Genomic DNA, 25,649 nt, shown 5'->3' on the forward strand with positions numbered 1-25,649 from the left:
TTAAATCGGTCTTTTACTTCTGATAATAACAGATCATGTGTGCAAGGAACTGTGCAAATTACCCAGAGTTTTATTGATAGGAGAAATTCATAAAAAGGAGCAGCAACATAGTTTATGGTGTATCTTCTTGAAAAATATTTTTATTTTATATTGAAAACCACTTTCAGTTATGAAAATAACAGTCTTGATTACTCTTGCCTGCCCAACATACAGTGGTGCATGGTACAATTTCCCCCCAACAAATCAGTTTCAGCTTTACAGTATGTATGGTTATTTTGCATTATTTCATTCATAAACCACCACCTGTGTCCATTCTCAGCCTCAAACCCTCTAAGTCCTTACAATATGCTTTATTTTACTGTCCGAGTAGATACATGTTTGTAGTTCGTATGGGTTTCAGTTCAAAGGCCAGAGAAAGTGGATCCTGTTCAGTAAGGGATAGGCCATTCTTCTTTTGTTCCTCTTCAGGTTGACTAGGTAGGACCAAGTTCCTGTATTCTGCGCCGCAGCTCCGTGGAGTCCAGCGAAGGGCCAGACTGGGGTTCCTGTAGGTACAAAGGAAGACCCCTGCAATGCAAGAGGCAAGCAGACAGTCAGAAGAGTAACATCACAGCACAGTAAACGTGCTCTGCTTAAAGAAACATGAGATTCCTGAGAGCTTAAATTTTATTATCTTAGAAAAATGTCCCGTTCATACCCATTACATTTTATATGTGTTAATTACTGACATTGAGATTGTGTCTAGATCCAACTGAGACAGACTGCAGTTCATATGTGGCACCAGAATGCAATTCAAATGTATTTCGAGTGACCATTTTGATCAAATTTCGACCAAGATGATTATAGTCCCTCTTTGGTGCATTTCCAGCAAACTTACTGTAGGTAACTTACTGTACTGTATTTTATCAATCTGTTCACTCAATTGTGATGAACAACAAAAAGTTGTATTTCTTGTTGTTGGACCACACCCGCTTTGTTGGTGATTTACGTTAAACATGTATACTTGTGTTCATGTTACCTGGTGATGATATTCTCCACACCATCAATGAAGGGATACAACATTATGCAATACTAAATGCTCAACATTTTTGCTGTAATTTAAACACAGAGAAAATAGTTGACAGCAGCTTTAAAAACCTTGTGGGAAATCTTTAGAATAGGTAAACCAAAAGTTTTTGTGTGATTTGTCATGCTATATGCACACTAAGCTGAGTACACCATACTTTAGTGTGGTTGGGGATGCATCTGTCTCCGACCCTGCATGGTCACGACTTCCTGATCACCTCTGCGTGTGGCCTGTATAATCGAAACCCACCTCCCCAGTGGTTTATAGGCGCATTCACACACGTATTTAGAGCTGCACAAATGTAATCAGGTCAGCTGAGATGCATTATACACTTTCTGTATTAACATATTACCAACATAATCCACAAACTTAGTGAAGACGATGAATATAAGAATGACAGTGTCTTACTCCACTGAGGACTGTGTGGTGAAGCTCCAGGTCTTTTCCCAACAAGCTGCTGCCTCCTGTCTCCTGCCAAGCCTCCACAGCACTTCACCACACCACAGTCCTGCACCCACACACTCTGAGACAGCACATACAACATGATGACGTGGTCTAAGAAAGGACCACACAAACCCAGTACAGATTCACTACAGTCCTATGATGTATTCATGTCAATGCCAAGAGGGTTCTTAGCTCATAGATGAAGAGAAAGATAGGAGCTGTGTCTAAAAACCTTGAAGACCAAAATGTGAACATCATAGTAACAGTTTATGTTTTACATTTTTGTAACCAGCTGCTCATCATTAAAGAAAAAAGATGATTTGAAGAAAATTAGCTTCACTTTCAATCATACCGTTTTTCTGGACACACAACCACTGTTCAAATCCACACACATTTATTTCTAATTTGGTGTCAGTATTAATACCTATGAATAGGCCTAAAGTGTCTGCCTATGACTGACCTTAAGTTGCCTCTCTGTAACCAAGTTACTGCAACGACTGTGTCAAAAATTAGTTTGAGCTTGTTCTGCTGCATACACGATTAATATAAATCTGTGTTATAAATATACCTGGGAATGCCTGTAGACTGAGCAGGAGGTCTCGCAGTGCCTCTCTCAGTCGGTCTGTCTGGGTGAAGCTGATACCCCTACCAGCTAATGAAAGACCCTTCAGCCTTTGGAGGGTACACAGATCTGTTTCCTGCTTGACAACCATGTCTGCACTGGGGATCTGTGGTTGGAAACCTGAAATTGAACATCAACAGGATATGATGCATAAAATAACAGTAGCTTGAGGTTGTGAGAAGAACAGAGATTTCTCTCCAAAGCCTCAAATATGTCAGGAAAGTACTCACCTTTCTTTTTATAGCGGACCTTCACGAGCAGGTTGATACACCTATAATGCAGAATACAATCTTACAGTATGTGTTGGTGTGCTAACATGATCATTTTATGACAGAAAAAAAGACAGCTCCATCTCACAGACCTAGTGTAGTGAGTCACGGCTTGTTTCCAGTCCGTCAGGTGAGTGTGGCAGTGACCCTGCAGGAGGAAAGCAGCCCCTGTCCAAAGTAACATCGCCACCATATCTTCACCCTCTGCTCTCACTTCCTTGGTCTCAGCCTGACTCCTGTCCTCTGGATCCTCCAACACCAGCTTCTCTGGCAGTAGCTCTAATGTTGTGCTGATGACTTCATTGCACAGCGCCATGCAATCTGCAGGCCGCCGGGCCATGAGCAAGGCAGCACCAGTCTCCAGGTAAAGCTGGGGCAACCTAGGGAGGGGAGTGGCCTCACCATGGACCTGAGACAGAGACATACAGGAAACAGATGTTACCCAACATCTTAGTAGTATTCTTCCCGAGGGAAAACACAGTCCAACTTCTCACAGTATACAAAAAAATACATCCACAGCTCACTGTTAAATTATCTTGCGTGTCTGTCAGTGTTTTAACTCTCACTCCATGTTGATCTTCTGAGTGAAGAGCAGCCAGAAGGTCCAGATAATGTTCCACACCCTCTGACACCCTGCAGAAATAGCAACCACACCCATTTAACAACTACAGTCTGCGCTATGAGTCCACTACTCTCATCTCCAGCTACATTTTCTGGATTTGAGTATGGTCAGGTGCCAGTAAGAAGAGACGGAGACTCAGAGCTCCATACTGGTTAACTCACCTCCCATGGAGCACACACTTCAGAGCCAGATTGTGAAGGACAGAGGGGGCAGAGGGAACTGAGAGCAGGTCGCGCAGTGATTGGCTGCAGAGCAGTAAGGACGGGGAGAGGAGATGGGCACCGGCCACAGTAGGAACTGTAGCAGAGGGCAACATCAAACTCTGTGGAACAAGAGAGGTTTCATGTTTCAATATGCACGCCTACACTTAAGTCAATATGTGTCAGTGTCCAAAATTAACTCTTTCACTCACCTATTGAGCTATTCAACAACAAAATATACATATATGCACTGTTTTCAACAATAAAATTAATTTATCTATAGCTACAAGACAAATGTTTAGGATAATTTTAGAAGTAAATGGCACTCTTTTTTCCCTCATTCACTCTATCTATGTATATCGACTGTATATGTGTGTCACTCACTGAGTGCAGCAAGCGAAGAGCTTGTATCTCAGCCTGTGTGTTGCCCAGCTGTCTGTAGATGAGCATGCTCTGGTACAGAGCACACACAGAGCAGGAGTCAGTTTCCAGTGCCTTCCTGTAACACTGCAGTGCCATTTGGGGGCGGCTCTGGTGACAAATGCAAACACATACACTTTATGCCTGCAAATGTTCAAACCTGTTAGGCCCATGCATGATGCATGCTAACTTGTTTGTATGAGTAGTCTGAATGTGTACCATGTGGGCGAGGCAGGAGCCTGAGAGGAGGTGTACATATGCTACTAGAGCTCTGGGTGCCGGCAGGGCGGAAGCTGACTGCAGATCAGACAGCGCTTCTGAACACTGACCTTCACTCAACCTTTCAACACCTTAATGAAACACACAGAGCACAGCAAAACACACGATTAATTACTGAGTACCATAAACAAAAGGAGTCCATTAATGTATCACTGGCATATATCTTTGGGTTCAGTTTAAATCATTTTTCTTTTAAGAATTCCTCCCAGTCTATGGGTTCAGGAGCCTGTGAACTTCTCCCCATTGCTGGCTCCGGGCGCCTGAACCCACAATTTACTCAACTCTCACAATCAGCATTATAACACAAAGAACAACACAGTAAACTCAGATAATATTTTTCTTCTACTACTGCTAAGTTTGTCTGCCCCTGCAATTTTATTTGTACAAGAAAAAGCAAATTGATTTTACCAAGATAAACATGTATTTAGAAAGCACAGGGCAGAAGTCAAAACGTTAACTCTAGGCTTAAGCTTCATACAATATTTTTGTGCGGTCACAACAAACTGGTCCTTCAATCTGCATTAACAAAAAAACATGAATGTTGCTGACCTTGGGCAATGGAAGTGCATATCTGCAATAATTCAACAAGCTTTCTTGGGTCCGTGACCAGTAGAGGAACGTCAGAGGACTTCCCCCATGTCTCATTCCTCCTGTCATCCCCAACTCCACCACACAGTGTCTCCAACAGAGAGCACAGCTCCTCCTGCATCACAGGGAAATAATATACTATAGTTTTACAGAACAGTTTTATATTTTAACCACAGTAACAAGAAAGATAAGAAGGAAGGAGACAACAAGGCATGAACACCAACATGTTGAGCAAATAAACTTTTATTTACACAGACATACTGTATAGCACGTATTCATATCAACCCCACATAACCTTCTCGTTGATTACGTCACACACTATGGTGGTGTTCAATTTGAAGGTAAACTGAGACTTATCACTTTAGGAGGACTTAGTAAAGTGGTTTGGTCCACACCAGAAGCTAAATGACAATCATTTTGTAGGCTTAAACAAACCTGACTGAATGCGTAGATGCAATACAGTTCATGTAAACCACACCAAACACCGAGCACAGCTTATAAACAGGATCTTACCTTAAATTCTTGTATAGTTTTCAGCTGACAGGTGGCCAACCATATTGCCCACTGCAGACAGAGAAGGTACAGTACACAGGAATTCAAAGCTGTGTTTGCCACTGATTTGAGAACCGTTCTCCAAAACACAGGAGTTTCTGAAGTGACAGAGTCGTTTCCTGTGATCTGTAGAGCTGCAGGGAACAAGAGCAGCCTCAGGAATCCTTTGAACTAACATGAAACTGGGTGTATGGCATTAGTTCATATGTCATATACATCTATGATTTTTGTCATTATTTCACAGAATAGGCCTCTACCTCTCCGTAGGGCTTGTGTGAGGAGCAGCTCGGCTTCTGTGAACTGAGACTGAGCAGTAGCGCACACACAGGTATTGTATACCACTGACAGCTCCAAATGAGTGTGATCTGCAAGAGGAGGAACACCTGCAGGCAAGGAACACAGGGAAGGGAAAGGAGTGAGATAGAAGATGCATAAAGGTACGAGTGGAGCTCTCCACTTTGACAAATTAGGTCTTTGTATTATGACGAAGATGGAGCACCTTGGATTTTCCTTAAAAGTCTGTAAAACTCAGAGGAACTGCATCTCAGGTGGGACTGGTTCTGATCTCGGCTGAAGGTGACTCCTCCTCCTTCCTGCTGCTGAAAGTGAAGTGACAGCAAACTGATAACATGAACAGGATGTAACACAGTGTTTGCTACATTTAGGCAGTGATCAGTGGCAGGAAGTAACCAAGTACATTTACTCAAGTACTGCACTTAAGTCCAATTCAGATGTACCTGAACTTTACATGAGTATTTTCATTTTATGCTACTTCACATTGCTACTACACTATTAATTCAAGGTGGATGGTACTTTTTACTTCACAACATTGATTAGATATAGTTTTAAGTTACTTATCCAAAAATATTTTACATACAAAACATAATTATTTATCTCTTATTATCTAATTAATATCTGCTGCATATATAATTTACAAAACCCAGTTTATATATTAGTGAAAAGGCTCCACCTTGACCAGCTACAATACAAATATAGAACAATAAAATGCTTCTTAATATAATATAATATAATATAATATAATATAATATAATATAATATAATATAATTATGAAGAGAAGCCATTCTGCACAATGACTACTTTTACTTTGAGAGGTCACACGTCTGTGCTTTTAGTTAAGTAAAACTTTGATGACTTTTTCTGCTAATAGAGTGTTTAATAATGTTGTATTGCTAATGTAAGTAAAAGATATGACTTCATCCACGTCTGGTCATAAAACAACATTATTTACTGTCCAGCTAAAACAAAACAAACAACAGTGGAAAACAGTCTGTTTATGTGAGACGCTCTGCAGTATGTTGATAGACACCAAAACGTTAACGTTAGCTAAGATCACATTAATGCCTTCTTAAACTATTGTAAACTACTCTTAAGTATTAACAATTTCATACGTTACATTACTTTGCAATGTTACAGAATCATCAATCACTGAACAGACGAGACGTTAAACAGCTGTCTGAACGTACCTTCCATTTGTTTACCAACTCGTTGTTTTCCTGGACCCATTTATTTACTAAAGAGGTTGGTCGATACATTTTATCGCCGTTTTATGAAAAATTCGATGCTGTTTTGTTTAAACGTTCCCTCGTCTGAGACAGCAGAGGCGACACAGGAAGGAAACGCTCCTAAGTTTACTGCAGTGAGGATGTGCTGCCCCCTGTGGACACATCTGGAAACAACAGCGGCACACTGCTAACTGTCCACCGGGTGGCGCCGTGACAAAGCCAGGCTCAGTTTTGTTCTGGAAACTTCAATCATTAAATTTCTTACAGCCACCAAACTGAAAGCTAATGCTGTTTGTCTTTTGATATTAACTTAACAACACTCAAAATAAACACTCAGACACGATCACAACTTCACAACCTTAATGTATTAAGTTTCACTCTGAGTCGTGGCTGTCCACTCCTTTAAAAAAAAAAAAATCACAGTGGCCAAACTGGCAAGCTACCACAATCACATGCATACATATGAATACACATGCACACGTGCACGCACATATACAGGTCTAAAGCAAGTAAACACAAGCCCAGGCCTTAATTATATTACAGCTGAGTCATCCTTGAGACTGCCAGTACAGCCATTTTTCTAGTTGTCCCTCACAAGGTGACTCCCTCTTTTCTCACCCAGTTCCATTCCTTTCCTCTCCTCTCCTCTCATCCCCATGTCTCTCTGTCATCAACCCGTCCGTGTATCATCTTGTTCCCTGTTGTCTGCAGCCTCCATTGTCTGCCTGTATCAAAGCCTCCCTGCTCCTCTTTTCTCTCATTGTCTCAAGTCACCAAAAGCTCTAAATATACCACCATGGGGAAGGAACAAGGGAAGGTCCTGATATCCACTGCTCCACAGCATACACTCACACAATTGCAGCAGATTAGGCATGCACACACACATAGCGCACACAAGAGCTATCTTCCATTCCAGTTCTCTACAGCCCCCTGAGACAGGTTTCACTGTTTTCTGACATTTTCCTCTGCATCGATCCTGCTATTTTCCATCTCTATCTCTGTCTCACTCAGCCTCTGCCTCTCCATCCATCCTTTCAAGGACAAGGTCGCTACATGGCAAGAGCCTCCCACCTCCTTTCCCTCTCAATGTCATTTACATGGCAAGACTTCAAACCTCCATTAAAAGGGCCGTATTAAACATTTTGCTGCGCTGAATCCACCCATGGCAGCACTGAAGGGCAGGCTGCATTTGAAGAAGCTAACAACAGCCTAAATTTGGCTGTACCATAGACTGTTGCCATTTTGCAGATGACCTTCCATCATCTGGAGGATTTAACAAATACTTCACTGTGTTTCTTAACACTATCTTTGACCAATACTCGCTCACCGTCGTCACTGCAATAACTGCTAATAAACCCCGGATGTGGCTTGTTTATGACATTTCATCCGCAGATACATTCTCTACTGAAAGCTTGTGCCTTCTCTGTTAGATTTCAGCTCTTAACGGCTGCTTCAAATAACAAGGTATCGCCTATACATACAGAACATGAGATCCTCACAATATCACAGCTGAATTCTGCCGACTCTGCTCCATTATTCTCATCTATAAAACATGAAGCCAGTGGAGGGAGGGGATGTGACACATGTTATTTCTGTCCTGAATGCCCCTAACTCTCCCCTCCCTCAATTCAAAAGATGTGAATGTGGTGCAAAACACACTTTGTGTTTCACAAACAGTACCCACACATTCCAACATTTTAAAACATTTGTGACTAATTTGTTTCACCTTTGAAAGTAAGTGAGATTAGTTGTAAGATGTTAAGGAAATGAAACAGAAATGACACCTTTGCTGGATGACAGGTTAAGGGCTTGTGTATCACACAGTCCCCTGGGTGTCACTGGCTTGGCAACACACATGTTCACAGGGATGAAAAATGGCTGACACAGAGAAATGATTTATCTATTCTTCAACATTCACTTCAGGGGAGAGGCAGATACACAGCTCGCCCTGCTTCTTTATGGCATGCGGAGCAAACTCGTTCACCCTGAGTTTGAGTAATCAATAGGTGCTGTACGTGCTCTTCAGAGCTGGTCCTCCTCTCAGAGTAGACATCCCCTCAGATCAGCAGACACAGCTTGGTGTGTTTCTGTGTGAATGCTGTATCATCGTAGCTCAGTGGACAGACACCCTGATGTGCATGCACCATGGAGTTGCTGTTTTATGCTGCTGTTGTTTTTTTGGCTTTTATGTCAGTGCTGTCACATGTCATATGCTTGGTCTGCCACCACATCTGCACATCTGGAGATGAACTATTCTAAAAAATAAAATAAAAAAAGAGGCAGAAACTGAGAGATGAAAAGTCATATTTGAAGTAAAAGGGCGGAAACAAACCTTTTTTGTGTTTGTGGTAAGAGAGGGAGAGAGAGTGAGAGAGAGAGAGAGACTGTCAATGGCCCAGCAGTTGAGTTGAGTCCCAGGAGGGTGGCGTGGATCTGCAAACTCACACTGCAGCAGTGAAGCTACAGAGAGCATCAGCAGAACACACTGCACACCCACACAATCAGTTCACATACTTATTAATATGTGCATTATTAATATGTCTTCAAATGTTTTAAAAACCTTGAAAAATCAAATGTATAATTGATGAGAGCTGTTTATAAAGAGCCATAGTAATTAATTAACTGTGTTGGCTTAACATAAATCATTTAACACAAAGACTAGCTAATATTCCCCCCAGATGTTTTAGGTACATAAGATAAAAATTGAAAAGTGTTGCCTTACAAATATTTTACATGCTATAAAACCAATACTACTCTTTAGGGTTGGTTGTTGCCTCAATAAACCTCATTAACATCTTCAGTAAAAATTCAATTCATCAACAAGGTGATACATTGACTTTATTCCTGCGCATGCTGAAGAAAAGATATCTCTTTAAATGGATTGTGTCCTGGTGCTGACTAGTGAGTTTTTTCCTCCCTCCTATATAAACCCTGCGCTGCCCCTCCTGCTGCAGTCAGTTCTCCTGTGAACCCGCCAACATGAGTTTCACGGTAGAGCACCACCTCTATGGCCCGACTTCGTACCGCAAGGCTCGGCCTGCCTCCGTGTCCTCCAGCGGCTTTCACTCCCAGCGCCGCCGCCTCACTTACAGCCAGCCGTCCTCAGCCGACAGCCTGGACACCTTCAACGGCGACATGACGCGAAGGAGCGAGAAAGAGATCCTGCAGGCTCTGAACGACCGGTTCGCCGGCTACATCGACAAGGTGCGGAACCTCGAGATGCACAACCGCAACCTGGAGGCAGAAGCAGCAGCTCTGCGACAGAGCCAAGCCGGACGCGCATCAGTTGGAGAGCACTACGAGCGGGAGCTGGGTGACCTGAGGGGTCTCCTGCAGCAGCTGACCGGGGAGAAGGCCCGCACAGCTCTGGAACACGAGCACCTGGAGGAGGACATCCAGCACATGCGGGGAAGGCTTGAGGATGAAGCGAGGAACCGGGAAGAGTTGGAGGCTGCCGCTCGCGCCATGAAGAAGTACGTAGAGGAATGCCGGCTGGCGCGGCTGGAGCTGGACAAGAAGCTCCGTGCCATGGAGGAAGAGGCCGTTTTTCTGAAGAAGAACCACGAGGAAGAAGTGGCGGAGCTCCTCGCTCAGATTCAGGGCGCAGAGGTGAGCTTCGACATGCGAGACACGCTCAAGGCGGACGTCACCAGCGCACTGCGAGAGATCCGCGCACAGCTGGATAGTCACGCATCCAAGAGCGCAAACCACGCAGAGGAATGGTTCAAAGGTGAGTTGTGTGAAAAGGTAAAGTATTAAACAAATCTTTAAAGATTTAACATCACAGACAAACGTTGTCAGTAAGCAGCGTAGTGCACGTTCTCTGTCTATGGTGCTGAATTCTGAAGTCACATCACTAGGATTTACATTGTTAGGTGAGGAAGTTTACTGAAGGTAAATGAGCAGTGACTGGCAATATCTTGCTTGAGGACATATCACGGTTGCAAGCATTTTATTGTATACTTTTATTATTTTTGCAGATTAACACACCCTGATCCTGGTTGTATAAGTAATGTCATTTTGTAGGTTTTGTAGAAGTTTAATTATAGACGTATAAAGACAGTCAAGACAGACCATCTAAGTAGGAAATGCGAAACGATCAGTGTTGAAATAATGTGACCCCTAGTTTAAATGCTGCGTTTTTCTGTGGCTGCATCGCTGCCGCAGAATGATCGTTTTTACTTAAGCCAAGCACTGCAGGAGTGAGATGGCACACAGAGAGGAAAGAGACTGTGATTCATTTGCACTCTCACTTGGGCAAAACAGTGGGTGTGTTCTTGTTTGCACCCCATGTGCATTGCTGTGTGTGTCTCTGCTTGTTGTGTTGATGGAGCTTAACTCTGAACCTCTACAAATTGAATAGCCTCAAGGTCACTGTGCTTCATCACTGGGCTCATGCTTTTTAACAGTCATCTTCTCTGCTGTCGTGACTGGATTTTACCAAGGACGTAGAAGTAACCTGCATTTTTTATAGAGTGGTTGAAGCAAGGCACTTACAATTACTAAGATGATCTGCTTGAGCAGATGCAAGATCATATGCACCACTGTGCTGCTGATCTGTGTGATATGGCAAAAATTGAGAACTTTAAAGGCCAAAAATGGTTTAAACAGCAGTTCAGGGGCATGTGCTCTATACATTGGTACATTTACATGCTGACAGCCAGTAATGACCTTCCCTGTGTGGTGTCCAGCTGACTGCAGCAGTGAGGCTCATTCACGCTTGGACGAGGGAGCGAGCTGAGTCAGACCACTGACTGGCAGATGGACTCTGTCAAGGTCACTCAGCCTCCCAGCAGTGACTGCTCTCTTAGGCTGTCAGTACAGAAGACAGGTCAAATGTCTTAGGACAACAACAAAAAAAAAGGCCAGTGTATGCCTATGGCCTGAATAAGAACACTGAATTTCTCTTTGCTTCAGCATATGCAGGCCACTTCAAACTGTTTTGGGACTTGTGCCAGCTGATGGTGACACAGCAAAATGTCTTACATTACCTAAGTGATTTCTTAATATTATACATTTATCATCTTTTTGCCTGCAATTCCTGTAGTCCGCATGGAGCGTCTGTCTGACGCCGCTAGGTCTAACCAGGATGCCATTCGTGGAACCCAGGAAGAGATTTCAGACTACCGCCGTCAGCTCCAGACCCGCACCATTGAGCTGGAGACTCTCCGAGGAACCAAGGAGTCACTGGAGAGGCAGCGTATGGAGAGCGAAGACAGACACCACGATGACCTCAACTCACTACAGGCACAAACATCTCACTTATCTCTCATGAAAAAATACCAGAAGCGCACATTAATTGCATACATCTTTTCGTACCATTAGCGTGATAGTTGACCTGTAAGGCTGTGTGTTTTTACTTTGCAGGAGACCATCAATCAGCTGGATAATGAACTGAAAACCACCAAATGGGAAATGGCCAGCCAGCTGAAAGACTACCAGGACCTGCTGAATGTGAAGATGGCTCTAGATATTGAGATAGCAGCTTACAGGTTGGTCAGGGTTGAAAACCACATATAATTAAAACAGATTTCTTAGGCTTCTGGATGACAAAAGTTATGGATAGTTTCACTGACTGTGTATTTTTGTCTTTAAAACAGGAAGTTACTGGAGGGAGAGGAGAATCGCTTTGTGTCAGGAGGAGGTCCTTACTCCTACCTGGAAAGCAGATTCTCTACCCACCTGAAAGTGAAAGGAGAGGAGATCTCAGATACAGTCATTGTTGAGGAGCAGACAGATGAGACCCAGGTGACAGAAGTGACAGAGGAGGCAGATGAGGAGGAAAAGAAAGAGGAAGAGGAGGAAGCAGGAGAGGAAGAAGAGGAAGGTGAGAAGGAAGAGGAAGGTGAGGAAACCAAAGAAGAGGAAGGAGAAGGTGAGGTGGAAGAAGATAAGGAGGATGAACAAGAGGGAGAGGAAGAGAAAGAGGAAGAAAAGGGAGAGGAGGAAAAGGAGGAGGAAGCTGAGGAGAAGGGAGAGGAAGAAGAGGCAGTTGAGGAAGAAGAGAAGTCCAAATCTCCAGAAAAGGCTGCATCCCCTCCTTCAAAATCTCCTCTGCCTAAATCTCCTACTGTCAAATCACCAGAACCTAAATCTCCACAGAAATCACCTGAACCTAAATCACCAGCAGCCAAATCACCTCCTAAGTCACCTGCAGTGAAATCCCCTGCAGGAGATGAGTCAAAGTCACCTGCAGTGAAATCCCCTGCAGGAGATGAGTCAAAGTCACCTGCACCAAAGTCACCTGTGTCAAAATCCCCTCCCAGCAAATCCCCTGAATCTAAATCTCCTCCCAAGACCCCTGAACCAAAGTCTCCAGAGAAAGAGAAGGCCGAGCCTGTCGCAGCCAAAGAAACCCCTAAAGAGGAGAAGAAAGAGGAGAAGCCTCAGCCCGTCAAGGAGGAAAAGAAGGAGAAGGAACAGCCTGTGAAGGAGGAGAAGAAGGAGGAGCCCAAGGAGAAAGAACCTGAGAGCAAAGCAGAGAAGGCAGACAAACCTGATACAAAGAAAGACAGCAAAGCAGATGAAGCACCAAAGAAGGATGACGCTTCAAAACCTGCTGCTCCCAGCAAGCCTGCCGAGGACAAACCTGCCCCCAAGTCTGAGGCTAAAGAGAGCGCTCCCCCAGCTAAGGAGGAGAAGCCCTCTGCTCCTAAATCAGAGAAGGCCGAGCCTGAGCCAAAGCCTGCCCCTAAAGCAGAGCCTGAGAAAACAGAGAGCAAGAAGGAGGAGAAGAAGCCAGAGGAGAAGCCCGCACCCAAAGCTGAGCCTGAAAAAGCAGAGAGCAAGACCGAGGTGAAGAAGCCAGAGGAGAAAAAGGAGGCCAGTAAAGATGAGGTGAAGGAAGGAGGGAAAGCTGAGAAAATAGAGAAATCTTCTGGCACCGAGTCAAAGGAGAGCAAGGAGGAGAAGGCCAAGAAGTAAGCCTGAAAAGCTCTGTTCAAGGGCTAAAGAGGCAGAGATGCCAAAGAACTGTGAGGGAGAGAAGGGAGAGCAGGGCAGAGAGGCTGGAACTACCCAGCAGCCCAGACATGCACCGTAGTGTCCAAAACAAAGCAGGTAATGGTATGTAAGCAATAGTGATTTCTGTAGCAAATAACCCCCTGCTCCCTAAGTATGGCCATTACACACCCCTGACGCTTCTGATGTACGACTGTAGTGAATGCAGAATGCTCTAAACTCTTTATCTGAATGTGACAACTGCCCTTAATAAATAACAAGTGCATTTAAACTGAATCCCGCTGACGGGGACCGCAGGGGCCTGCTGTACCTACACAAGCCTTCAAGGGTAGTGATGTCAAAACAATGTCAAGCTAAAGATTGTGACAGATATTGAATATAAAAATGTATATTTAAGGAGATACAAATGTCTATATTATATTTACAGATACATCAGTATGAAAGACTTGAACTTTGCTTGTTGTGCACCTTAATGCAGCTTCTCCTCACAGGTGAACTGCAGCGTCTCACTTCTGGTCTGCAATGCTAGGACAATGATGACTGTGCTATGTATAAACTGCTGAGAATATGCAATATGAAACAGTAAATAAAGAATGAAAAATCAAACACAAGATGCTTTTTGTGGTGGTTTCTTAATCTGTTTACACTTCAAAAAAAGGAAAAAAAAAATCAAAATCTATAGCATATTGACCTTAAGTGAAGATTTATAAAAGAGAGGTGTCAATAGTTACACAATGCGTGAGGCCGAAAGGTAAATGCTGTGAGTAACTGCACTGCATTGCGGCTAAGGAGGGGGGGAGCTGTACCCACCCTTCACGTCCACAGAGCACGTTCATGTATAAATCAGGAGCAGTGCTGCTTGACTGCACAGAACAAACTCATTTTTCCCTTATTTCCCAGCTGCAAATAGGAAAGCTCGCACACTACAGCTGTCCCATTTCTAATCCTGATGCAGTCATGGTCAAAATTATTGGCAGCCCTGAACTTCAAGCACATAATTCAGAATATCTTCAGAAAAAAATGCAAATCAACCTGTCTCGGTTAATCAGTATATTTTAATAAAATGTCTAAGGTTACTGAAAAAAAGGGGGAAACAAGTCTTGTGTAATAGTGAAATTATGCAAACACAAAATGTACCCAGGACACAATTATTGGCAGCCTTTAGATGAATTTGAATTCGTTCCTGAAATAAAACAAAGAAACAAGACTCGCCTGTGCTTAATTAAAGTGTTAACATGACCGGAAATAACTAATGAATGACGGTTTTACTGCATAAAAAATTGGTGAATTGTTTGCACTTTCTTTTTTCACAATGGTGAAGATAAGAGAGCTGTCTGAGAGCATCAGAAAAAACATAATTCCAAGGAAAACAATCCATGAAATCCCTGTTTCAACAGTTTGTAATATTATCATGAAGTGTCACAGTCATTAAAACTGTTAGGATGCTTCCACCATGTGGCACTATGAAGAAACTTAATGAGAGAAATCTGAACGCTGATGCGGATTGTGGAAAAGAAAAACGCCACGCAAGACATCTAAAGATCTTCAGGTCAACCTGGAGCAATCTGGAGTGATGGCTTCAGCCCATACTACACGCCAAACACTAAACCGCTCCATTGGCGAAGGCCAAGGAAGATGCCACCATTAAACTAAAAGGCACAAAAGGGAAAGACTAATGTTTGCAAAAACTTTCATACATAAGCCACAGTCTTCCTGGGAGACTATTCTATGGACAGATGAAAACAAATCAGAGCTCTGTGGGAAATCAGTTCAGTTATAGGTGACGAAATGAAGCCCATGAGGAAAAGAACATCCTGCCTACAGTGAATCATGATAGAGGCTCTATCATGCTGTGGAGCTGCTGTGTTGCCTCTGGTATTGGAAACATTGAATGTATCCAAGGCATGATGAAAGATGAAGATTGCCAAGGCATTTTAGTGCAAATTTTGTTACTCAGTGTCAGAAAAACTAGCTCTGAGGTGAAGGTCTTGGACCTTTCAACAGGACAACCACCCAAAACTCATATTCAGCAGCATAAAAAAGATTGAAAAGTTTTAAACTGGCCAGCAATGAGTCCTGACCTAAATCCCATTGAAAGCCTTTGGAGAGAGCTGACATCTGCTGTTGCAAAAAGGACTCCTGAAAACTTAAGAGCTTAAGTGCATAACAATGGAAGAATGGCAGAAACTACCAGAGGACAAGAGTAAGAAGCTTCTGGGTGGCTACAAGAAATGTTTAGTGGCTCTCATTGTTGCCATAGGTTCTGCAATCAAATACCAGTGATGTGTGCCAAAAAGTGTGTGCAGGGTACATTTTGTGTTTGTATTATTTCACTATTATGCAATGAGATTATTTTTTATTTTATTCAGTAACCCTGGACATTCAGGTTATAATAAATTGGTTCATCTGCATTTACCCCTGAAGATATTCTGTGTACCAATAATTTTTGACCATGACCGTGCATCTCCCACATTTATCTCGATATTGTTCATTCATAAATATTGAATTCATCAGTTGTGTAATACATTCAGAGTCACGCAAAGGCTTAATATAAACACATAACAGGCATTCGCTTTTGAAACTATACAAAATTAATGTAGAATACAAATCCTGCCCGTCATACTAGGTCATGACTCACTGTAAAATTTGAGCTATTCATAGATTTCTACAATCTTTCACAGAAAAAGTGTAGCTACATTTTTAATAGGATTTACTAATGACTGTTGCTGCTGGTGACAAAACCCATTCATCATACCAACCTATGTCTATTAAAAAGCAGCTAACCATTACATAGCTGCTGCAGCCTCTTTTTTGATACAATACTGGCACTGCACACACTTTGGCTGACATTGGAAGGACTTCTTAAACTACAGATTAGTTTGCATCCTTCTGGATTTGTGCTCTAATGTGCAAGAAAATAGGAGAGTGATACTTTTGCCATAATCACCATGGAACTGGCATCAATATCCTAAATAACAACCTGTTTTACTACCTTTACTGCCACCAGGATGATAAATGATAGGTCAAAGACCCAAGTATCATATTCCAGACATGAGTCTCTGTGGAAATGACTCAGCTCGCGCCAGCACTGAACCACGATGGCATAATAATCAGCTAGTGCAGACGCCTATAAATAGAGCAGCAGAGAGAAGTGAAGGTAGAGAGGAAGGAAGAGAGATAAAAGAGGAAAATTTGGAGTGCACAACAAAGCCTGGATACAACAGAGCCATTAAAAAGACCAGATTCACACCCATTCAAGAAAATAACAGTGTTCTTTTATTTCCAGACCGGTATAAAGACTTTTAAAAAGGGATACTTGTGTGTCAAAGAGTCACAAAGGTAAGCTTGGAGGAGTTAGCGCTGTTAAGTACAGTAGGAAAAATCATATATATACATGTTTAGCGATGACTGAAGAAGCCCTGAGGATGGTTGTACTTGAATGGCTTCAGACGATTTGGACCCCTGAAATTAAAAGAGGTAGAGAGAGATGTCAGAGATAAATCTATTCAGTGTGTCTCTGACCAAACGTGTGTAAAAAAATGTACCAATTCCTCTCTAACTGTGTACCTGACAGTGCGCAAGCACATCTTTTCACGGGGGAACTCTCGTGGTCCCTCCACGCTGTCATCTTGTCCTTCAGTCTCCAAATACACATCCAGGCAGACACACAAGCGTGAAATCTGATTGGTCAGGAGCTGGTGTCCTGGACGTGGTCCCTGTAGTTCATTTTTGAACACATTGACCTCACTCTCCATGGCCTAAAGATGAGTCAGTGTGAGAAAAGTGTGTTGTCAGTAACAGGACAAGACATAAAATGAGCTCATATAGCAACAGAGCACAAGCGTCTGGGACATAAATAACTTTTATTGATAAGTTCATACTCGAAGGTTGTCATCGGTGCGTCCACTGCGCTCTCCTTTCCAGCTGAGGGAGAGGGAGAAAAGAGGAGAGATCTCTGGGTAACGGGGGCTCATCACCACTGCGGCCTGGAGACGAGCTGAGAGGAAGGGACAGATACAAACAGCTCGTTTATAAACAAGACTAGGTCAAAACCTAACGTATGTTCAATGTGCGAAAGTGAGGATGTAGTTGAAAACTGTTGCAGAACCGCTGTAAACGGACATAATTGGGTTCTTTTCTGTCTAGTGTCAGCCAGTTTCAGCCCTTTATCAGTTTGTTTCTCTCCTAATCTCTGTGCTTATTCATAGTATTTTAATCTCTCTCAATTTCGTAAAAGCTGTCCTCATTTACATGTTTTTCTGTTACTGTTGTCAGACAACAGAACAGGTATGAAATGGTGACAGAAACACAGCCCATTAAGACTACATGTTAACTTCCGAGACATTTTCAAGCAGGTAAAATTCAGATTTTATACCCACAACAGTGTCTGACAAAATCACCAAACACATAAGTTAAAGACAAAGACAGTGCTGACATGCAGATTGTCTCATTTATGGTTGCTGGCATTTCTGTTGTTTACATGCTATTCAGAGCTACTAATTTCTTTAGCTTAGCAGTTGCTGATGGCTTCTCTCTCTCCCTCCCACTCTCTGCTCTCTCTCGCCCGATGTGTCTTATGTTTAGTTATTCATCTACCTCCTTAGGCGATAAGAGTACATGTAATAAATGCAGGTGGACATTTGTGATTATAGGGCTGGCACCGCTGTTGTGGTCCATTCAAAATTCAAATCAAGTAATCAATGATAGCCAATTCTATCAGCAGTGATTAGTATCTACCTGTTCCTCTTTCAACCACTGCCATGAAGTACAGATCAGTCTCCTTTGCCAGCCCAGCCTCAGTCACATGACGTGTATATTGCAGATCCTTGAGAGGAAGAGAAATATCACAGTGAGATGTGCTGCAACATGTGCACTTTTGGACAAACACTTTCAGTACATGTGATTCCAAATATCTGTAAACGTGTGTCTGTGTGAGTACCATGTACTCCTGGTCACTGATGGTTGTCCAGCGAGCTAAGCGGGAGATGATCTTGGCAGGAAAGAAGTGCTGACACTCACTGGAGACCGGGATGATACTGTGCTCTGAGGACAGGAGCACAAACAATCTCAGTTGAAATTTACAGTCTGTTCATTAGGAGTATTTAATGTGAAAAGTTGCCAACAAATAAGATACCTAAAGAGGCAAACTGCTTGTGCAAAGCCAAGCGGGACTGGACTCGTCCCCTTAGCAGCTTCATGGTGCTCTCCATGTGGCTGGCACTCAAAGAACTGCCCACACGCACACCCTGGGGAAAAACATGAACACATGCCAACATGATACCACTGTAACACACAGAACCTGTGCTCTGCTGGGACATGGCTCAATTTCAGCACACACCTCTGAAGCATCGCTGGGAAAATGTAGTCCTCCGAGACTCTGAACCCACATGTAGGGATGGCCCAGCTCCTCCACATAATCAGCAAAGGAAACAATCCTAAAAAGAAATGATGGGGTTAATTCTGCTGGGATTTTGTTAAATCCAGTGGTGTTGTTCCCTAAACATCTTTGTCATCTGACATCCTCACCCGACTTTATCAAACTGGTAACGATTAGCTGGATTGGGGGTTTCCCGTCCCTGGTCGCTGGTGTAGAGACAGCTGAGTAGAGTGTCTGATTTCAGCAGGTCCCTGCAAAAGAAGACATCATCAGACTTTCCTTTTAGTGACACAGAGAGGGAGATGAAAGTGTAGGTCCGTACACACAAACACACACCCTGCGCTGATGGCTGTGCTTAGGTCTGTGGTGGTGGAGACCTTGGTCTTGACTGTCATTATGTTCAGATTCATCAGGTAGTAGAAGTAGAGATGGAGGATGCTGCCATCTGTGGAGACAAGGTGGATAACACATGGTGATGAACTAATCCATTAGAAGCTTCATTCATTATTCCCTCAAGCACCCTCTTTTCACTAATCCTCCCAGTGAACCTCCCCCAGCGTTTACACTTTACACTGCAGCACATTAGAGAGCAATAACAAGGTGTGGTCACGATGAATGATAGCAGCACCCAGGGGATATATACTATGCTGAGGTTCATCTTTCACACGCCACTCTGCAGCCCAAGTGAACTCAGTGACACTGTCACTCAAAGACACCTACTCTGCTCTTTTCACTTTTACTGCAGTAAAATGCCTGCTGCAGCTGGCAGCAGTGAGGATAACTGGGGAGAGGGAAGATACTAGAATAAAAGCAGGAATCAGAGAAAGACTGGTGATGAGAAAATATGCTTACAGCCTTTTGTAGGTGCTGCGGACCCGTGATGCTGCAAGCGTCTCTCTCACCTCTCCCCCTCCCTTCCCTCCTCCTCCCTTAGGTAGAGCTAAGCCTGCAATGCAGGTCTCTCTATAATCTATCACTGTTCCTGTTATCACCAGCAGAGGGACCATGAGGGTCAAGTGCTGGTGTGCTATCATAGCAGAGTAGAACACTCTTTTTATTTTACATACTATCTGATAGGTTAGAGTTACCACATGATACAGTAAACATGGCTGCATTACAAGGAATGTAACGCAGATGAATTGTAAATATTTGGGCTTAAACATGCTGCTTTAAGATGGAGGAATGTATAGACCTATTTTGCACAGGCTCTCACATACAAAGACATCAAACATGCAGATTGTGTTACCTTTACACTTGAGGTCTAAGCAGAGAGACAGAGGGTGCCTTTTCAGCATCTCCCGTCTCTTGTCATCCAGCTGGCCGCCTGTAGTTGGCCTTCTCCTCTTCTGTGAGACAACAGACAATAAAAAGCCATGGAAACGGGAGAAGCAAAGGGAGAACGAAAAATGTACAAACGAAAAGTACATGTTTGACATTGTGGCATATCAAATAAATTAGAAAAACAATTTGCATCAAATTTCAGCTGATTACAGGAGAAACATGATAGTCGCTGAGCCTCTCAAGCATTTAAGCCATCTACTATTACAGATAAAAGGAGGAAGTGGAATTTCAAAGGAAGGGCTGAAAGTAGTGAAGGATTGAAAAAGAAGAGAGCGTTTCGGATGAGCTCTCATATGCAGACGGCCGGACAGATGCTGTGTATCAAGTGTATCACATACTTCAGTCTGTACACTCACATGTAGTACACTGTGTACAAAGTATACTAACTGGGATAGTGCATGAATTCTGACAGATTAGTGTTGTCCCAATTCAAACACTGCCGTTGTGCACTCGCCAGAAATGACGACTGCAACATGTGCCCTCCAAAATATCTGCCGGCTGCTTTGCTCAGTTGACTTGAAAATTAATGTTTTACTTTCCTGCGAATTTACGCTTCCATCAGCACCACCGTGTCCTCCTTCCTGTGCCGCAGTTTACACAAGTTTGAAAATATGTTGGTGGTCCCCAGTGGCGACCGTTTACACTTTTGAGTGCACTATCCAGGTTCTTATAGTACACTGCATGTTGTTGTGCTTGCCACCGTGAATGCACTTATGCACTCAAAATGGCAAGTGTAAGTATGGAAGTAAATGAATTGAGACACAGCAAGAGATTGCAAATCAAATACAGAAATGTTATTCCGAGTAAGTCCATCATTTTGAAAATATATCTTTACATCAGATCTAAAGAAACATCCAGACAGACAGTCTCAGCAACAAAGACAAGCACTGGTTTGGTGCCGAGTGTGCGTGCTTAAGTGGGCTCAGGTTACAGTCACCTAGCCGTTCTTGGTAATAATTTCTCAGAATCCCCCCGTTAATACTCATCTAGATGCAGGAAGCGATCAATAGGTGCTGCTCCCCAACCTGCCACAATGCGTGACAGCTAGGGCTTCAGGGACAGTTTGCGTGTCCGGTGCAGAAATGGGTGTATTAAGAAATCGCTGCACTCACTGACCTGAGTGTGAGTGTGAGTGTGAGTGTGAGTGTGAGTGTGAGTGTGAGTGTGTGTGTGAGTGTGTGTGTGTGTTTTAGGAGAAAAGCCCAGCCTGAGACTCACCGTTTTCTCTTGCTCCTCCTCTGCATCTGAATCACTCTCATCATCTGGATGATACAGAACAAATGATTTTATGTTTCTTTAGATGAGAATGCATCTCTAAACATAACATCTTGAAATACTGAACAATTGAAAAAATGAGCTGGTCAACAAAGCTACGCATTTGTGTGCTTATATGAATATGTGCATATATATATATAAAAGTGATGTACCCTGGGAATCTTCTGGTGGTTTGGACAAGGCCTTGGCTTCATCCACATCACCACTGATAGACAGAGTCAGGTTTTTGTCTGAAATGGAATAAAAATTAACAATCAGGGCTCGAATCCCATTAAGAAAAGTATTTTGTCTTAAAACTTTGGATATTCTCTGATGATTACTGACCACAGGCCTGGCCGTAGGCATTGGCTTGAACAAACAGGACATACAGGGGTGGAGGGAGATGGCGAGCAATCTCAGTCTGTTTCTGAGTCTGTTCAAAAGGCATGGACAGGTACTCCTGCACCGGGAGAGAAGCCTGAGAAAGAAGAGAGAATTTAAATCATTCAGAGGATCCATGCATAACGCCCTGTGGCAGCACAGCAGTTTAACCTTGACTTCAATGAAGAATGGGACTTTCTTTAGAGATAAATAAGCAAATAAATGAATCAGTTAATGTCATAAATCATAAATGGACACGTTTTCAAAACGCTTTGTAATCAAAGTTCAGAAGACAAAACCTTGATAATATGGCACCCAAACAGCTATTATACCTGCATGATGGCATTCAGTCCAGGCTGTAAGCTTCTCAGGTGTTCCTTCTTCACCTCGATGCTCTTCTGGATCTTCTCCTTTGTGGCCTGTGACTCCTTGTATTTCTCTGCCAACCTGTATCCAAACAAACTTTTTACAACTGATCTGTGCCTCCAAAAAAGTCAAGATTGATTTTTTGACCACAGCATGCTGCTAATGCACTATGCTGTGTGCTGGTACCTCTTTCTTTGTTCTAGCTCCCAGTCCAGTCGAGCCAGTGTGAGTTGGTGGGGGTCATTTTTTGTGAGGTGGGGCCTGGAAATCTCCTGTGGGGCCCCCTGGTAAAACTCTTCCTCAGACACCAAGTCTATTTCCTCATGCTTAGACCTGGGACAGGGAAACAGAAGTTAACTGCCATTGTGACAAAATGCATTCCTGATAATCTCAATATGAACAATAGAGCCACATTTGCAAGCATCACTCTAACGGAGCAACTTTTTAATGCAATCTTTCTGTATCTTTTGAGCTGAGCAATTATTTTTCATTGGAGTTCATATTCATTGACTTAATATACTACATTCTCATACAGAGTGGGGGTTGTGGTGGGGGCCTCACTTCCAGGCCTAATTATGTGACCATAATTTGCAATGAGTTCAACTAAAGTTCAAAATAAATACAGTTTGCTTTATTTGTTTTGTAATGTTAAACTAGGGTTTCACATGAGTAAAGCTGCTTTGTCTGAAGTACACTGCAACAAGTAAAAGCTGTTCTCATCTAATGAAATACTGTGTACTAACTTGAACTCCAGACACTTGCTGATCTCCTTCTGAAGATGCATCACTTCATACAGCAGGTTCTGCAACTGAAGGTGCAACACATCCACTTTCTGCTTTGCCTGGGTGGAGGAAAGAAAGACAGTGATTATTGCTGGTTTGCAAACACGACCCAGGTCACCATGACACAACAACCAATATGCAAAGAATCTGAACCAGGATTCAATAAGAACAAGGGTCAATAAGCAGAATCGAACCATAAAACTAAACTCTCTTTGCTGACAGTCGGAGCAGCTGTAGTTAGGTGTTATAAGTAGAAACTAATATAAGTAGAAAATAAGTAAAAAGTGCTATGAGTTCAACCTTCCTTTTTAGCACAAAAGGGAGTTGAGGCGGCACTTGTTCAGCAAATGAATGGAATAGAGTGAACTTAACCTAAGCTGGAGTTTCTTTTAATACCCCATAAACACAGAACTGCATTAAAGGAGTCGTGTGGGAGTTACCTCGTGTGTCTGGTCTCTGCCTCTCTTTAGTCGCATATGAGCCAGACGATTGAGTTTCTTCAGATTCATGAAGTGGATGCAGCTCTGCATACGTTTCTGCTCGACCTCGGCACACTGAGGAGAGATAGAACTAGTTAGACTTCATTATTATGGTGAAGGCATAGAATCATCTATATAGGGATCGTATATACAATGTTATGATGCATTAGATTTGCCGATACTACAAACTGTATGAATAAAGTTTCTGTGGTGGGGCTATGTACTTGTCTCTACAGTGGCAAACCAGGACATCACCTTGATGAGTGTAACTAATCTGTAACATGCCTAGTCCATCACTGACAATGAAATGAGTCTATAATGACAGAATAGATTAGTGTATCTTGAAAGTATGATTCTTACCCCGTCCTTGGCTCCATTGGCTTTAAGGTCCTGGATCTCACTCATGAGAGTAGCCAAACTCTCACATGACTCTTTGTACTGCAGAAAGTCCTGCTCAGGGTCCCTGCCATCCAGCTCCACCTCCTCACTGTACACGCGTACATCCTAAAAAATTAAAAGATACTACATCAATATAAATAGTATAACACACCCCTTTCAGTCCTGCTTAAACTTGAGGCCACTTTTCTTGATGCTGTGAGAAGTCCAAGGACTCGATGAGTGACAGAGTTAAGTCAGATCCAAAATTCCACAGATCTAGACTCAAACTTCAGTACTGATTGTTCATACGTTTATTATTCTAAATCAATACCTAGTTATCTGGTTGGTAATAATACAGTGATTAAATAAAGACTATGAACATCCAACCTAGTATTCCCACTGTGCATTTATCAACAAGGGATTTGAGTTTGAGTCACACAAGGACCTTCATCACAGTCACAAAAATAGATTAGATTGCAGATTTTCCTATGATGCTGGTCCAAAGTAAATAGGTGGAGGACACAAGCCCCCTGTAAGATATACAGAAATCCCACAGTCAAATGAAAAATGCAACTATTGGACGCTGTTTAAAACACCCAGTTTTTATTCAGATTGACCAGGACCTGTTAATTCAGCTCTGATAATTTCTAAACTGAAATGTATGGTTCTGCGGACTTCTGCATTATGAACAAGATTATATTTTGTACACCCGGAAACATCTTACTGTGTGATTCAGCGGTCTTAATATTTTATAATCTAAATATTAATTTAATACATCTTTACAAATAAAATGTGCAAACTTTAAAGCTCGCTACAGTGGATACCTCTTAAGTTATTAGTTCTTCCAGTGACACTTTACTTGTAAGGGTGTTTGCTGCTGACACAGGACCTTTACCCGGTCTGGTTTTTCTGTACTTCGGACAGATTACGGCACACTGGTGCCCCTGTGACCCCCTCATCTACTCCCTCCCGGCGGTGCGCTGACTCTACCTGCGGGTCTCCCTCTCCGCGACCTCGCTTCATCTCTGGGGTTCCTCCTTCACTGCGGAGAACCTTCGACTTTCGCTTCTTCAGAGCTTCGGACGACATGGGTGGCTGGATACAGACCGGGGATGTGTAGAATACATAGATTAAAATAAACACAAGCCGCGAAAGCGCTTGCTACAGTAACGTACGTGCCACAAACATATCTGTATTAGCCGTCTAGCCACTGTTAGCACTGTAGTAGCTCTGTGATAGCTAAGGTTGGTTAGCTCATTGGCTAACAACTGTTAGCTTGTCGGCTCATGAAAGAGGGTTCTCAATCACAGATAGCAAATCGTGAATATCATCATGTGTTTGATGGAATATCTTTAAATATCCACTTACCTCAGGGATGAAGAAAAACGTCTGAAATGATTAAATCGTGTGCAAATGCACATGTACAAGACACTTTGTTTCACCGCTAAGCGCTGACTATGGACGGAAGCCCTGTCGTGTCAAAAACCCTACAGCAGCTACACCGCCACCTACAGTAAAACAAATGTAAATACCAAGTCATTGGAGAAAAAAAAAACCCCCAGTACACAAAAATAAATATAATACAGCTTCATTAAGTCTCCTTATCTCAATTGTTAGATTATCCCATACAAACAGAAAAATTAAGAAAAACATTTACTCAAAAGTTTAAGACATACCTTGACTGAGGGAAATCATTTAGAAATTAGTCGCATACATAAACATAACATCAATGTGTGTTTTTGTAC

General features: G+C 42.8%; 3 protein-coding genes across 5 annotated transcripts; 1 reads left to right on the forward strand and 2 right to left on the reverse strand.

The window, feature by feature from the left end:
• Positions 1-112: 112 nt before the first annotated feature.
• Positions 113-9,349, reverse strand: fancg (FA complementation group G). 3 transcript variants are annotated; one of them, XM_056375980.1, is made up of 14 exons: positions 6,548-9,349; positions 5,562-5,658; positions 5,320-5,445; positions 5,024-5,196; positions 4,472-4,625; positions 3,863-3,993; positions 3,608-3,754; positions 3,185-3,345; positions 2,926-3,034; positions 2,494-2,810; positions 2,363-2,403; positions 2,079-2,252; positions 1,475-1,589; positions 113-567 (listed from the first exon to the last, which is right to left on the reverse strand). In XM_056375980.1, the coding sequence occupies exons 1-14, from the start codon at positions 6,614-6,616 to the stop codon at positions 474-476; spliced, it is 1,908 nt and encodes a 635-aa protein (XP_056231955.1). In that variant the 5' UTR covers positions 6,617-9,349; the 3' UTR covers positions 113-473. The 3 variants fall into 3 exon arrangements, with proteins under 3 accessions (XP_056231955.1, XP_056231956.1, XP_056231954.1); XM_056375981.1 differs by having other exon boundaries at positions 2,968-3,034; positions 5,562-5,661; XM_056375979.1 differs by having other exon boundaries at positions 5,562-5,661.
• A 138-nt stretch (positions 9,350-9,487) lies between these two features.
• Positions 9,488-14,157, forward strand: LOC130169326 (neurofilament heavy polypeptide-like). The gene is made up of 4 exons (XM_056375978.1): positions 9,488-10,316; positions 11,634-11,833; positions 11,954-12,078; positions 12,187-14,157. Exons 1-4 carry the CDS (start codon positions 9,566-9,568, stop codon positions 13,508-13,510), a joined length of 2,400 nt encoding a protein of 799 aa, XP_056231953.1. The 5' UTR covers positions 9,488-9,565; the 3' UTR covers positions 13,511-14,157.
• A 2,642-nt stretch (positions 14,158-16,799) lies between these two features.
• thoc5 (THO complex 5) lies at positions 16,800-25,410 on the reverse strand. The gene is made up of 20 exons (XM_056375284.1): positions 25,273-25,410; positions 24,895-24,999; positions 23,887-24,030; positions 23,488-23,601; positions 23,009-23,106; positions 22,452-22,598; positions 22,232-22,346; positions 21,864-21,996; positions 21,692-21,769; positions 21,483-21,526; positions 20,170-20,269; positions 19,260-19,368; positions 19,073-19,174; positions 18,885-18,981; positions 18,681-18,792; positions 18,486-18,589; positions 18,284-18,371; positions 17,428-17,543; positions 17,114-17,304; positions 16,800-17,008 (listed from the first exon to the last, which is right to left on the reverse strand). The coding sequence occupies exons 2-20, from the start codon at positions 24,991-24,993 to the stop codon at positions 16,945-16,947; spliced, it is 2,055 nt and encodes a 684-aa protein (XP_056231259.1). The 5' UTR covers positions 24,994-24,999; positions 25,273-25,410; the 3' UTR covers positions 16,800-16,944.
• Between the last annotated feature and the right edge of the window lie 239 nt (positions 25,411-25,649).

The sequence above is a fragment of the Seriola aureovittata genome, chromosome 5, assembly GCF_021018895.1.
Source record: "Seriola aureovittata isolate HTS-2021-v1 ecotype China chromosome 5, ASM2101889v1, whole genome shotgun sequence".
Taxonomy (NCBI): Eukaryota; Metazoa; Chordata; class Actinopteri; order Carangiformes; family Carangidae; genus Seriola; species Seriola aureovittata.